At 45.4% G+C, this 15,607-nt stretch overlaps 1 protein-coding gene across 1 annotated transcript; it reads left to right on the top strand.

Annotated features, from left to right (window-relative positions):
- Positions 1 to 1,013: 1,013 nt before the first annotated feature.
- On the top strand, positions 1,014 to 10,409 carry CD28 (CD28 molecule). The gene is made up of 4 exons (XM_008938739.1): positions 1,014 to 1,068; positions 6,613 to 6,966; positions 7,225 to 7,343; positions 10,269 to 10,409. Exons 1-4 carry the CDS (start codon positions 1,014 to 1,016, stop codon positions 10,407 to 10,409), a joined length of 669 nt encoding a protein of 222 aa, XP_008936987.1.
- The last annotated feature ends 5,198 nt before the right edge of the window (positions 10,410 to 15,607 follow it).

The following is a 15,607-nucleotide window of genomic DNA, read 5'->3' as shown; positions in this document are numbered from 1 at the left end:
ACCAGTTTTCTTGAGTCTTCCTGCTAAACACCTCTCCTTTTCTCTCAAATAAATCACAGATAGTGACAGGCATTGATAGAGTTAAAAATGCCTACTTTGGTGGACAGAAGTAAATAGTTGATATCCAGAGCTGCTCACAGTTCTAAATGCCATTACCTGGCTCTCACAATCCTGCTGTCTGGAGGGGAGAGGTGACACTGAGCTTGCAGGGGGAAGAAGGGTGAGCATTTACCAGGGGAGGTGAAGAGGAAAACTTTCAATCAGAAGACCTCTAGTGAAAGCATCAACTGGGACCTGAGCTTGCTGCTGCTGCCTTTACTTAGATGTCAGCTGGATTACAGTTGGAGTCATTTATAAATTGGAAAGGAGCAAACCTAAGTCATCTACTGCCAAAATATGCCAGCCTTGCCTGGGCTGGGGAGGCAGGCAGAGGCAGCTGGCCAGGAGAGGGAGATTTCTGCTCCTAGGAGTGAGGAGAGATGGAGCTTCCTGAGCACACAGCTTCCTGAGGGGCCACGTTTGGCCACCAGGAACCTGGAAATTGCTGATTGCTTCTGTCGTGATGATGGGAAGAGTGTGCATCTGTAGGTCCTCTTGGTAAAGACCCAGCACTGCACCCCCAGGGCTGTCCACTGCCCCCTGGCAGAGCGACCCTGCGACACCGCCACGAGCACACATCCTGCAAGGCAGGGCTAGGGGCCCTAGTTTGAAAGGCAGCCTTCCACCACCTTCTAGGTGTTGCTGAGCTTTGCAGAGGCAACTTCCTAAGGCTAAAGTCATCAAACAACTTCACTTCCTGTGCAGGGGTTGCCACTGCACTGGTTTCACTTGGCTTCCTCCCATGAGCCGTGGAGGGAGGAGGAGAGGAGCTGTGTGAGGAGGAGAGGAGCTGTGTGAGCCTGTGTGAGCTGCACCTAGCCCCAGAGGGCAGGAAGGCTGGTGGCACGGGCCCTGGGCGACCTGGCAGTGCCTGGAGGGGGTGGGGACGAGGTGCTGGGCCCACCACTGGCACCATGCTCCTGGGGATCCTCGTGGTGCTCTGCTTCATCCCCTCTGCTGATGTAACAGGTAACAAAAATCCTCCCCATCCCAACCCTTCCCACCGTTCTCCTCACTTTGATCATCAGGGCAGAGAAGGTCTAGTATAGCTTTGAGTTAATTTTGCACAAATTATCCTGTGTTTCCATGAAAGAGGAGACAGAGCATGCTGCTAAGACTGCACAGGGATCAACCTCATATAACTGAGAGGCTGAGTTTTTTCTTTCCTGCTGCCCGTAAGCCTCCCAGAGAAGAAAGACCTAAGAGCTTTCTGTTAATTTGACTTCTCTTTAGGTGCATTTGGAAATTGCAAGTGTAGATAAAGGGAGGTTTATTCCACTTTCCCCTCAGGCTTTAAAATTTTGCTCACAAGTGCCTTTTCTTGGGGTGCAGGGGTGCCGAGCAGAGCTGGTGCCAGCGCCATTCTTGGGGCACACTCTCCATCCCCAAGTTTCCAGTGCAGAGCTCCAGGTCCCACCAGGGCCCAGCTCAGTCTGATGGGCTGTAGAGCTGAGCCCACCCACATCCCCACTGAACCAGCAAATAGAAGGACCAAAAGCAGAGTTGCTTCCTGAGCTCAAAGATGGGAGGATGGGAATTGCCCAGTTTCTGATTTTTGCATTGTTTAGTAGTTGGCTGATACTAGATCCCTAGCTTCTTTCTGAAAAGATCTTCAACAACAAATGATGTCCATTGGTGGTTTTGAAATCCTGAGTCTTATCTTTCTGAATCTTCAGTTGTTGTGGCTGAGGGTATTTTGTCTGGGCACTGGCTTGCTGAGGAAGTGTCCCTATGTTCATAGTTAACGTGTCTTGCCAAGGAGTACATCAAAATGCAAAGCAAGGCAAGGGATGGTGGCTCTTGCCAGGATAATCTTGAGACAGACAATTTTTCAAACCACTGGCCTGTGAACTGTTAGAGACAAAAAAAGGATAGGAATAGAAATCTGTTTTCTAGTACAAAACTTTTCACGTCTAGAACCTCTTTGAAGAGTTGCTTTTTCTAATATGAGAGAGAGAATTGAATCTAATTTTCCCTTATTCCTGTCTCATTTTTCTATAATTCTTTGTCTCAGTGAAGGCATTATAATTTGCATGACAGCACAATCTACATTTATTCAAGAGGCTTTTTCTTCCTTGCCTTTTCCCCGTGTTTATAAATCCGTGTTTGCAATATCATAATTATTTCCACAGCGGGCCCCTGGGTTGTCAGAGAAGACACTGATTCCAGGAGGGGATAAGGATCAGCAGTGGGTTAACAGTTTTTAAAACATTTCCATGAGGTGTAAGCAGCTTTTAAGCAACTCTTTTGAATTGTAGCGTGCTGCTGTTGTTAGAAAGTATCAGTGAGTGCTGCAGTTGAGTCTGAATCACGGAAAGGGCCTGAAAAGATCAGGTTCTCCGTTTTCCTTTGTAGAAACACTAACATTTACAAAGTTTGTCCTCCTTGCCATTTTTGTTGGCTAAATAATTACCTTCCTATGGTCTGCCAGAGAGGCAAGGGGATCAAGTTGCCTGTCCCATGCATTTTGTGAAATAAATAACACCAGTGGGTTCCCACTGCAACGTACCACAACTGACCTCACGCTGTTACCACTTCCATAACCTTCTGGCTCATGGGCTCTAGGTGTTAAAATCAACCTCTAACCCACTAAGGTTACCAGAACGCAGCAGATGTGTGAGGCAAGGTTAGCCAAGTTTAGGATGACATCAACAAATTCTTATTTAAGTAAAGATAGTTTAAAAAAAAATCACAAACCACCCAGAAACCCCCCTGTGCTCAGACTGGGTTTGTTCAAAGCAGGAGTGTCATCTGCTATGTGGCAGGGAAGATGAGCAGAAAGCAAATCTGCAGTGGCTGGAAGGGCAGATTTGCCCTTTCCAGCTCTGGCAAATAGCTTCCTGAAGTCAACTGGCATGGAAAAGAAAGAAAGGAGAGTACAAAATATTTTTAACAGAATATTTTTTTCCAATAACTGATGATGATTCACAGAAAGTTCTGGAAAAAAAAATACCTCAAAATAGTTATTTTCCATACTTTGTCATCCCTATTTCACTTTCTTGGCAAACAAGAAAGAAAGAAAGAAAGAAAAACTTCAATGAAGTTTTGGTTGCATCAGGGATCCATGATTTGAGAGTGTGTTTTTACAGGTAGTGTATATGGATGGCATGGATTTCTCATGATGCAAAACAATTTAATGTGTGATTACAACAAATGCCTATCGTGACAAATAAGGTCTAAAAAAGCTTAACAGACATTTAGAGATCTTACACAGCACTGCAGGAACTCCTGAGATCCTGAGGAAGCCTGTGCAGGCTGATTGAAATGATTTTACATTTTTGGACTTCACTGCTTTTTGAAACCGTAGACAACGATTTTTCATAACTGCCATTTTCTTGGCTGGGAAAGGCCAAGATATAGAGATTTATTGCTACACAGCCTGACTGAACCCAGCTGTGGGAATGGCAATCCTCACCCTCTTTAGAGGAAAGCAGTCACTCATGGAAACACAGACTAAATGTCTGAATTTCACCGTTTTAACAAACCCACAGTGCCTCTGTGAAGGCAAAACAGCCCCAGCCCATGTTTGCTCAGAATGCTCCAGATCCTGCTAAGAATGCAATCAAATCCTATTCAGATCACGAGTGGAGTAGGGGATGTTTGACCTTGCTATGTTTTCCCTGTGAAACTAATACACATTTTGGCATGATTGATATTCTTCAACTAAACAGACCAGTCCCAGCCTGGCAGAGGAGGACGAGGGCAGCACCTACTGCCTGTGGGCAGCCTGCCTTGCCTTCACCAGCACTGCAGCCCCACCAAGCCCCAGGGTGCTAATGAGCTCCTAGAAATGAAAACCAAAAGATCTCCCACAATCAATTCAGATTTGAAGTAGCAGAGATCCTTTGTGAAAACAGGTTTGGGTGCTTAGCTTAACTCATGTAGGAGCAGATTTGATGATCCACAAATAAACTTTTTCCCATTGCTCAGCCACCCTGCATCCGACCATCAGCAGCGTGGGGCTGGGTTATCAACACCCCCCCTGCATGCCAAGGCAAACAGAGCAGACCATAAATCCACGAGGTGGAAATAAATTGAAGGAGATTTTCCTTTTTTGGTGTATCAAAGAAGACTGGTTGTCAGTTAGCATAGTATCGTGGCAGGACATGAGCAGTCCAAAGCTGTAATCAAACAGTGGAGCTCGAGGCATGAAGCTGTGTTCAAAATATCAGGACTCTGAATTAGCTGACAACAGCAAAAATTAGGGCTAAGTCCCTGAGGTCTGAGATGAGTCTACGTCACATTTGAAGGTGGTCCTCCAGTGATGAGATTTGAGCACTGCTGTGGTGCAAATCAGAATAACTCCTGTCTCAAGTGAGATGTGTAGAATTCTTTTGTGCTGGAGGCAGAACAACTCTACCACAGACTTGCCCGTTGCCACTTAGGCTAAAGAAGAATTTGATGGCCAACAAAAATATGATAGCCATCTTGTCCAGAGGGGTGGAACCCAAAGCTCACCCCTTACTCAAATGCCTTATAAGCCTATGTGAGAGCTTGAGTCGGAAAGTGCTGATTCAGTGAAACTGAAATGTTTTGCTGAAATGGCTTCGTCTTGATGAAAATTCACCACAAGCAGCACCTCGAGGAGAAACTGCTTTGTCTGTTATTAATCTGCTGCTCAGTTCCAGGATTCCAAGATCCACGTTTCTTTCTGCTGGAAAGCCTGGAAGTGCTCATCCTTCATCAAAACAAGAGGTTTCACAGTGTTTGGGTTCCCTGAAGACATGGGATTTCAGACTCTGTGCTGAGCTCTCCTCCACCTGCAGTACCTTACAGAATCATTCTATGATTCTATGAGTACTAGCTGTGCTGAACAAAGATTCACAAGGACAATGGACTACAATCTTTATTTGCTAAAGACGAGGCAGTAGAGCATTCCCTGTGTCATTTCTTCCTGCTCTCATAAGAAGAGAAGCTGGTAAACAAGACTTCCAGTGAGAAAATGAACAACTTCAGCAATTTAATGGGTTGGGCTGGTAACTGGAGAATGTGTGAGCTGTGGGGTTTTTTTTTGCTGCCCACACCCTACCACTAGTCCTGGCCACCTCCTGCCTCTGCTTGTGTTTACTTTGCTCCCTGGATCACCCATCCCAAAGCAGTTTCAGCCTGCTGAAGAGGGGCTGGTGTACTCCATCTCCTTGTGCATGTGTGAACACACTAAATGTAGCCATTTGGTCCTAAATATTGTTAAACACTGTGAAATAGATGTTTTCTGGGCATTCTGGATCTGGCCTCCTTCCCACTCCGGCTGGTGTACTCCATCTCCTTGTGCAGGTGTGAACACACTAAATGTAGCCTTTTGGTCCTAAATATTGTTAAACACAGTGAAATAGATGTTTTCTGGCCATTCTGGATCTGGCCTCCTTCCCATTACATTTCCCTTACTAGCTTTTTCTAAGTCTTGTCACATGGATTAAGTAGAAAGAATGTAGGTCTTGCAGCAGATTTGGAGGACAAGAGATATGATTGTCATTCTCTTCATAGCAGCAATTCCCAGGGATCTATAAAAGGCTACTAAAAGCTCCTAAGAGTTGAGCATGCAGGAAGACTTATGCAGTCATACACACACACAAGGGATGTCCTCAGTTTTGGCAAGTTCCTAGCTTAAAAGCCAAACTCCCTTCCTCTTACAGGTCATCATTTGAAAAGTAGGGCCTCTTTTGTACAGGATGCTTCTTCTTGGAAAGTTGCCTCTCTGCATAGTCCTTGCAGTGTTTCATTGTTTGGCAGATGATAGCACAGAGGTCTGTATGTCAGAAAACATTTCCTGTTTGTGTATCAGTCTGGTCAATTCAAATTGAATTATCCTTCCATGTCACATGGTTTTCTGCAGGCCATTCAAGTGCTAAGTGCCAATGCAGTGTCAAATTAGTCAGCTCTTGAGTCCTTTGAGAGATTAAGTATCTACTACAGCTGCTAGCTAGACAAATGACTTATTTTACATTGAAATGATAGCCGTTCATGCTTTTAGTGCTCATCATCTAAGGTCCAAAGCCTTGGTTCAGTAACTTCCACCTGCAAAATCTTCACGTTTGTCCTTGGATTAAAAAGCAAATGTAGAAATACTATTCTCTTATCTGACTGCTAAATGAAGCATTTAATTCATAGTATTTTCACTCCATAATGTCCCCTGGGTAACTACTTGCTAAGGAAAGGATAGACTAAAGGTAGCCTTACAAATACACACATGCACACACACACAGAGCAGCCTTCTGAGCCCTGATATTAAATCTTAACCACACGGGCCACTTTCCATCCTGGTGTTCTGACTCTGAAGAACAACACTCCTGACCTCACAGTCTCCCCTAGTGACTGTGTAATTATTTATCCAGAAGAGGGGCTGCCACCCCAAGAGCTCTGGTGAGAAGCTGCTTCTGCAGCTTGGTGGTTACCCAGCCCCGAGCAGGGAGTGTCGGCAGGGCAGAGGAGATGTGGAGAGGAGTTGCATGGGAGGATGTGTGGTTCTCAAGTCTTATACCGTATTTTTCTCTCACTTTCTCCCCTCCCTTCTAGAAAACAAGATTTTAGTGGCTCAGCACCCTTTGCTCATTGTAGCTAACAGAAATGCAACTCTAGACTGCAACTACACGTACAACGGGACAGGGAAGGAATTCCGAGCCTCGCTGCACAAAGGGACAGACAGTGCAGTGGAAGTTTGCTTCATCTCCTGGAACACCACCAAAACGAGTACGAGCTCAAACCAAGAGTTCAACTGCACGGGGGACCATAAGAAAAACAAAGTTATCTTCAATCTTCAGAATATGAGTGCCAGCCAAACTGACATCTACTTCTGCAAGATCGAGGCCATGTACCCACCCCCGTATGTCTGCAATGAGAAGAGCAATGGGACTGTCATTCATGTGAAAGGTAAGCTGGGGCACCCCTCTTGGACACTGTCCCCCCATACATACTCCCCACATACTGCCTTGGGGCAGTTTGCTTCCTTAAAAAAAAAATAAAGGTGTGGTTGCCTGGTAAAACTACACTCCTGCCCCTGATGTCCTGAAGAAGACATCTTAAAATGATGATTAATACAAATGGTGCAGAGGAGCAGAGAATAAATAAGCAAAGATTCAGGGTTTTGCTTTCATGTACTTAAAGTTTTCTTTGTTCATTTCCTTCAAGAGACACCCATCCAAACACAGGAGCCTCAGTCTGCAATTCCTTTGTGGATTATGGTGGCAATGACTGGAGTTCTTGCTTTCTACAGTGTGCTAATAACTGCAGTTTTTATTAACTACTGGGTAAGAAACTACTATTCTCCTTTGCTCTGTATGCCTTTTGTCCCTAGTGCATTGCTCAGGCTATACTTGCCACGTTTGCCACAACCTCAGTGAGGGCCCTGGCTTGAGGACCACAGTGGTTCTTCAGCCCAGGCCTGTGTGCACACCCATGCCATGCTGCAGAAGAGCTGGAACACCAGGTGCCCTCCAGGTGGGCAGCCAGGCCCCTGCAGCAGAGCCCTAAAGCACACAGCAATGCCACAGTACTGGCAGTGCCCTGCACATCACCCATGCAGGGACACTGGCTCTGGCTCTGCCAGCTGTCCATGCCAGGGAAATGGAACACAAAGAGCATTCCTGGCAAAATTGTGTGAGACTTTTGACAGGAGGAGCTCACCTATAGTGAAACAATCTTCAGGGAAGCCTCAGTTAGCCTGAGACCATCTGCACTGATCTCCTGTGCCTACCCAGCAGTTCCCTTGAGGACCTGCTGCCTCTGGCAGCTTGGCTGCAAGGGAATAGGAGCACAGGGATCACAGCAGTCCCTCATCTACCTCTGCACATTAACCCTAAGAAAGCTTGAGACAGTCCTATGGCTCATTATTTTTGCTTTCTAATCTCTCCAGACAGTTGGCTGGCCCAGGTCACATCCAGTTCTGCCTGCTGGAATTAAAAGAGAGTGAGGAGTGATACAGAGGCAGCAGAAGGACATCTTCCTAGACAAGTCTTAAGACTGTGATCTCCCAGAGCTGATTTACACTACTTACTCCATGTGGGAAAGACTTAACAATGACTGTGGAGAGCTCTGTTCCTTGCACTCTGCCTTTCCCCTCTGTTTTTGTTGTCAAATAGTGATTTTTAACACATTATGAGGCAGTCTGTACAAAGGGCCCAGAGTCCCTAAACAGAAAAGAAACAGAAAGCCACTCTCAATCCTAGCTAAAGCTTGAAATCTGTTAAGTGTTTCTCAAAAATACACTTGCTCAATATATATGTGGCCACTTCTCATGGAAAACTTCCTATCAAATGGGGCATTGCCACAAGAAAATGCAAAGGCAGGTGAAGTGGTCCCTCTTTGTGCCTTACTGTAGCAGCTGGCTCCTAGGAGAGCTGAGAGGATTCCAGCCACCAGCTGCTGGTGCTGCAGTGCTGTGTGCCAGTGAGATCCTGTGTCTTCAAATCCATCATCTACAATCTGAAACGTTTTCTCTCTGCTGTATTTGCTGGGTGCATGTTGCTACTAACACGCCTGCCCCCGGGGAGGGGGACGAGGCTGCCCTGAGAGGGCTGATGTTTGCTGCATCAGTTTTACCTGCTGCTACTGCTGCTGGGGGTATTCCCCTGATAAAACATACTCTGACTGTGGATGTATGTTAGAGTGTTGCTGAATATAAATACAGGTACCTAGAAGACATTGTGAATTGTAAAAATAGCCCCTAAACTATGATATCTGACAGCCATGGTGAGACTCTTTCACTTGAGTTGCTGCAAGCAGCTAAAGATTTGTCTATTTTCACACAGTTCTTCCTTCCCTGAAGGAAAACAACTTTCCTCTCCCAAAGTAGCAGACTTTGATCCTACAACAATCCAGCATTCACTCATGCTAGCAAGATCTCTTTCTCCCATGCAAAATTACTTCTGAGATCAATTAAAAGCCCTGTATTATGGAGATGAACATATGCAGGCAAAGCTTTTGTACCTAATGATTTACCTGCATCGAGTGCCTTGCATGGCTTAAGCAGTATAAACTTACATTCAACACCTGGAATCTATATAACATCAATATAGAAACACTTAGAATATTTCATAGCAACTGCCCCACTCAGCATGTACAGCACAACTCAGCCATCAGATTTTCTATTGCAAACCTCCTCCAGTTCCACAGCACCACAAGTGTCCTGCAGTATATACAAACATTTATCTGCACAGGAAGGAAATTCCAGTAAAAAGGAGATTGCAAAGGAAGGGATGATCAGTATTAAGGAAAAAGCACAGAAGCATTTTACCTTACCCTTGATCAGTAAAGCCTTAAGGTACAGAAAAGCCCCAGCCTTGTGCAGAGCTGCAGCAGTGGGACTCAGACACTGCTGTGGCCACCAACTTCCTCTGTGATGACAGGCAAGTTATTTCACCTGCCTTCTGCTACTCTTATTTCTGAGAGATTCAATGCTTCCCTTATCTCACAGGGGCATTATAAGGCAGTAATTCAACAGTGGAAAAGAGGTTTTTGAGGCCCAGATAGTGAGACAGATAAAAGATTAACATCAGCTCTGATTCTTTTCCCCCTTGAAGGAAAGCTCAGCACCACATAGACATTGTGCCACTGCTGTAAGTGGCAGGCAAACCATGATACACGTAGCCTGGGCTGATTTTTTCTGCTCTTATTCTGTTTGAGCTGAGCTAATTACTTTTTTTTCCTCCTACTAAATGAGGCAGCCTTCACTCCTCAGACTGTATTTCTTCTGCTGAGTCATTCCCCAGCTGAGAATTGCTGGTGAAGGCATCAGTTTGGATCCTGGGTTTGCAGCATTCCTTTTTCGGGGGAACTAACAGTGTAAATCTCTCAGCAGATAAGCTGGAGACTTGCCTTCAGGTTGGGCAAATTCCATAGATCACTTTATTGAGAACACATGTTCTAATTCTTCTGTAAATATATTTAAACCTGAGGCTGCCTTATAAATGTGCCTCCTTCTCTGAACCAGGCCCTACGGCCAGAACTGTCAGCAGTTAATATGAGAGCTGGGTGAGACAATTTATTAATTCAAAGAAGGAAAAAATGAATCAAATTCATTATTAACTTGTCTCAGGTCGTATTAACAGTCAAAACTCCTCTGCTCAAAGGATCCACGTCCCCTTTCTTCTTCTCCCTTTTTTGAATGTTCACCCCAGGCAGGACGGACTAATTGCAGAAACGTTGTCACACCTCTCTTCACCCTTCTCCCACAGCAAAAATCCAAAAGGAATATGTACCACCAGACTGACTACATGAACATGACCCCCCGGCACCCCCCCCACCAGAAGAACAAGGGTTACCCATCCTATGCACCCACCCGGGACTACACCGCGTACCGCTCCTGGCAGCCCTGACCCCCCAGCTCAGCCACCTCTGGTGCTTCCAGCAGCCACGTGCTCTTGGATGTGGAAGGACAGACTCTCATTTTCTCATCATGTTTGTCATTCTTCATCGTGGATACCCACACCACAGCAAGGACTGGCTAAGCTTTGACAGAAAATACTAGAAGAAAAACCAACCCAGCGAGCGAGCGTAAAGAGGGAGGGGAAAAGTACAAGAGGTTTGTGCTCCATGACAGCTGAAAATGAGACACTGCTTGTGCTGAGGATTGTCAGGGGGTCAGACAGAACGATGGCATCAGACCACAGGGCTGGCCTCCTCCTAACACTTGTGGTTTTGCTCAGCTGTTGGGAGAAACAGAACTTCTCACCTTCCCAATAACTGCTGCCTTAGATTTAACCCTTAATTTCCTTTCCTGCATGTCTAATCCTCAGAAACCCTTGTTGCTCTTAAATATGGAAAATGTAAAAAAAAAAAAAAAAAAAAAAAAGAATATTTTCTTCCCTGCAACACCAGGGCACAGTTTGAAGTTCAAAACATGTGCCTGAAAGAAAAAGGAAGAATGCAGCCAGAATGCATCTAAGCTGTTAGGCTGTGGTGCAAAAGGGCTGCCAGGCCAAATCAAGCTGATAGAAAACTACCCAATTTTCAACTTGTGAGCCCTCAGGTTGGACACCTGGTAAATGTTCATAAGGCCATGTGAAGCCATGACCAAGCAACTTCACAGAGTGAGAAAGTAACCAACTTGAAGACAAAATCAAGAGAAGCAGGAGAGGAAGAGGAATTCATGCTGTCACCATGAAGAACTCCTTTTCTGTTCCATTTACCTCCTGCAGCAAGGGAACACAAAGTCATCTGGGAAGCATTAGAAGACACAGGTCAGATTTGGAGAAGAGCTTTACTTTCATTTTTGAAATTTTATTCTTATCCCAAAGGCATTCTGCTGAGTCCTCCTGAAAATTCACCCACCTAGGTTGTACCAGAGCTCTTTGGAAAGTCTGGGTCCACTTACAAGCAAATAACGATCACTTGAATTTTTTCTCTGCAAGCACCCAATTTTTGGGGTGTGAGAGGGTCCTTCATCCCCACCATTGTGAACTGGACCTGCAAGGGCTCAGCCACCTGCAGGGACTGCTCTGGGCACTTTGAGGAACTTTGTGTTGAATGGAGGTTATCCTTCTATCTAAAGACGTTCTTCAGGAATGCTCCATGCTGGAGCAGGACAAAGCCTTCAGCAAAACCTGCTTCATTCTTTCAATTAAGCATGTTTACATTAACAAGATACCCTAAACTGTAATTGAGGTTGTCTTGGACAGACATCCCTTTTCACACTGAGGAGATGAGGTTTATTTTATAGGGAGTACTGAATAAACAATTAAAAAAAAAAACCCAAATCCATATTCCTGCCCTGGAAAAAATATTGAGATTGTAAAACATTTACTTTCCTTCAAACTGGGATCAGAAGATTCTTTCTCTCCTTGAGGGGACAGGACAGAACTAGAGATATTGAAGTGTGGCAACCATCTGCTTTTTCTTAACCCAAGAAAAAAAACTTGGACACTTCCAAATTGGAAGTTTCATTGAGCTTGCTGTCTGGGCTGCAGACTATTCATTTGGAGTCATCCTGCTACAAGCCCTGGTCCTGGAGGGTGCTGTGGCACCTCTGAGCAGCAGTGTCCCCCCTGGGGGGCACAGCTCTGCCAGGGCAGGGCACTGAGCCTACAGTGGCAACAGCAAGTGAGGCCCCAGTGCCCACTGCCAGGAGTCTTGGCCTCAGCCTTGGCCTCAGCAGGCCCTGAGAGCTGTGGCTGAGGTCAATTCTGCAAACCCAAAAGCTTAAGATTGGGTTGAAGGACTTCAAAACAAAGTATTTTTCTTCATTCCTTCTTCTTTCCTCTCACCACACACAAACACACCCCAGGGCTAACATTTTTCCACATAAATTTTTCACTCCCTTTTTCTGAAAAGCCCCTTACTGTGCTTCTGTTCTACAGCAGAGGCAGCAAGGAGCACATGCAGGGGGTAGAGGGGGGGGAGCCAGCAGGGCCCATGGCAGCCCCTGGGTGGTCCCAGCTGCCCCTCCTGGCTGGCACTGAGGGGAGGGATGCCAACACCTTGCCACCTCCCTCCTCACCTGCAGGGGAGCAGGAGCTCCCAGCTGCTCCTGGTGGAGAGCAGCAGGCTGGGCACAGCTTCCCCGTGCCCCATGCCACCTACCTCTGGTGCTGGTGTCCAACACAGCTTGAACCAGTGCTCTCAGTACAAGGAGCTGGGAAAAATCTCTTCTCCAAATACAAACGTGAGGTGAGATGGCTGCTGCGTGTGAGAAGCACAAACCAGGGTAAATGTGCTTTGTTTAAACTGCATATAGATGTTTGGATGTATCTATTTCATGATATCTATATTCCTTAGAGTTTTATTACACTTTTACCCATCTCCTTTTAAAATTATTAAATAGCTAGAGTAAATTAAATCCTGAATAAATGCATTGGGCCTGAGGCGAGTCAGAGGAAAGTATGACTTTCTAAAGCAAATGTTGGTATAATTTGCTTTCCTTCTCCTAACACTTTTGTCATTTCCATATTTAAAACATTCTGATAGCTCCCAGGACATGATACTGGAAAGTAAATCCTGGAACATCTGGAACAAGTATTAATTCATTTGACTGACCAGAAAGAGAGATACAGGGAAACACCTTAAAACATACAGTGAAAAAACTGAGGAGAAGCAGGACAGGAAAGGCCCCAGCACTGTGTTAAAATGGACATGGCTCTTATATTAAAGCACTGTAGGGACACGAATTACAGACTGCTGGAGATGAGATACCAGAAAATACCTTTTACTTACCACTGTAAGGGACTGAAAGAAAGTGTTTGCAGAGAAACAGGCCAGTTAAGGCTGAAGTCTGGCCCTGCCTAGTGGATTAGCATACATGATAAACAGAGCAATCCTAATTTGTTCCATCTGGCTTTAGGCAATGCATAACATGCCAGAAGAGCCTTGGCCCTCCCAGGCCCTGCCTTTGGGGTCTATATGCTGTTTACTGGATGATGTAAAGAGGAACCTCCCTCTGTTGCTGCTCTGGACTTGGCAACTGGCCCTCACAGAGGGCAGTGAGTGGTCAGTGGGTTTATCTGCCTTGCACACAGGTCTGAATTCAGATGCTGAACGGTGATTTAATTTTTCCTCCTCCTTTCCCCCACTTTTGGATCCCAGTATCAAACAAAGATCTGATCTTCAGACATCACATCTGAGTGGCAATCAACATATGTTGCAAGGGGTCACCCAAGGGTTGTGCAGCTCCAGCCCCCTGCATGCTGACTCCTGCTCTGCACATCTCCAGCACAGCACAGCCCAGAACAGCAGCCTGGCTCTCCCCTGATTCCAGGAACCAAAGCCCGACGAGATGAGAGGAAGCAGCCTGGGTTATCTGTGCAGTATCTTAAACCTGCACCACTGAGGTTGTCAGGTTTACTAAAGCCAAAAGTCTCGGACGTTCCTCCTAGTTTGAATCCCCCAAAATCCCCAATATCCTCCTCACATATCAGATTTTTTCAGAATGCCTCTTCTTTCTTCTGCAGCTGCAAACACGACCTGTGCACGTCTGTCAAACAATATCACATCTTCCTTCTTTGCATATCACCTCCTTTATTCCATTTCTAAGCCAGACTGGGCGGCACAGGAACTCCTCCAGTTTGTTAATCTCTCACAGCACTGTGCAGCCTTCCACATCACCCCCGACCACCTACTCCCTTCACACAGACTGTCTCACATGCCACGCTCCTCTTCACTTCAGGGTGAGGAACTGCAGCAGGAGATTGGAGCCATGTGGTGATGCGAGAGGTGCTTCTTTCCTCTTTGAAGGAACTGGGGTCTTTCATCCCTTTGATTTTTCCCCTCATGTTCAGATTTTCACTCGTGCCAAAGAACCACATGTGAATCCCACACATCACATGCTTCCCAGAGCACGTTTAATTCCTGGAGGTTTCATTTCCTGTGCTTAGCAGGCTTCTGGCTGTTGCCAAGTTCATTATGCCTGTAGACTTGCCCTGACAGCAGAAGCAGCTTTGGCTGCTGATGGCATGTTTGATACTAATAAATAACATGGCAGAAGCAGCTTGAGTTTTAGGAGCACGCAAGCAAAGGCTTCAGTGCTAAAGATCAAATCTTTCCGCTTTCAGCAAGGCTTTTGCTGTGTGACTGGAAAATACTTTATTCAAGATGAATCACAGACCAAGACACAAGTTTGTTAGTCACTCACACTAACCAGAAAACAGGTTAGGGTAACGAGTGCAGCAGCAGCTTTGTTAGGGTCCAGTAAAGAGTGGGAAAGGCTGAGAACAGCACTGAACAGTAATTTGCAGCCAAAGTCGGTGTCTGCACGTGGCTGTGAGAGGGAAACATTACTAGCTGCTTATCTTGATGCAAATGGATTGTTCTTCAAAATTAGGTGCTTTTGTTAGAGGAACACATTACAGCGTGTTAGTATCCCAGGCTCAAGGGCATGCAGATTGTCTGATGTGGCCAATTTGGCTGACAAAGTATTAGGAGGCTGCCAAATTCATACAAACCCGTTTGCAAAGAGACAAGAAGTTGAATGGTCTCAAATTCACGGTGGTGTGTTTTTCTGCCTTTGTTGGGTGTTTGCTTTACTGGATCTCCAGGATCAAGGCACTGGTTCTTACTTTTTTTTTTTTCTTCTTTTTTTTTTTAAATGTTAATAAAATTGAAATGTTATTGTATTTCCAGGACCCATCAACTTACCAGGAGCACTTCAGTTTTGAGGAGCTGGCTCCAACTCATCCATCTGACCATTGAAATGACCAGGAATTTTCAAATGTCAGGTTTCCTAGCCATTATATCATTATGTGGCCACATCATTACTTTTCCTTACTGGCTTTTTATTCCTTCAAGGGAACTATTTTGAATCGAGTTGCAATGCTGGAACAACTCTAGTTTTTCAGTCAGGAAAGATCACTCCCTAAGCAGCACAACCAGAGACAAACAAGCAGTTTGTAACGGGACCGTTCTGTGGAAATTATCGCAGCGGTTTCAATCTGGGAGGAAGATCAAATGGCCTTTTTACAAAATTCTTTTGCTCTAAAATAGAGAAGCTTAAGAAATCACATACTAAAGTACCTTAAAAGAAAAGAGAGAGGTTGCAAACTGAAGAACTCAAAGGCAGGAAAGGCCAGAAGGAAGCTTGTCCTAT

The sequence above is a fragment of the Merops nubicus genome, unplaced genomic scaffold, assembly GCF_000691845.1.
Source record: "Merops nubicus isolate BGI_N331 unplaced genomic scaffold, ASM69184v1 scaffold11074, whole genome shotgun sequence".
NCBI classification, from domain to species: Eukaryota; Metazoa; Chordata; class Aves; order Coraciiformes; family Meropidae; genus Merops; species Merops nubicus.
This window is presented reverse-complemented; position numbering and strand designations above follow the sequence as displayed.

Excerpts from the sequence above, each read along its gene's own strand:
- CD28 (XM_008938739.1), top strand. The coding sequence starts at position 1,014 with ATGCTCCTGGGGATCCTCGTGGTGCTCTGCTTCATCCCCTCTGCTGAT. Across the intron at positions 1,069-6,612 it reads CCCCTCTGCTGATGTAACAG|AAAACAAGATTTTAGTGGCT; the intron begins GTAACAAAAATC and ends CCTCCCTTCTAG. Across the intron at positions 6,967-7,224 it reads GACTGTCATTCATGTGAAAG|AGACACCCATCCAAACACAG; the intron begins GTAAGCTGGGGC and ends ATTTCCTTCAAG.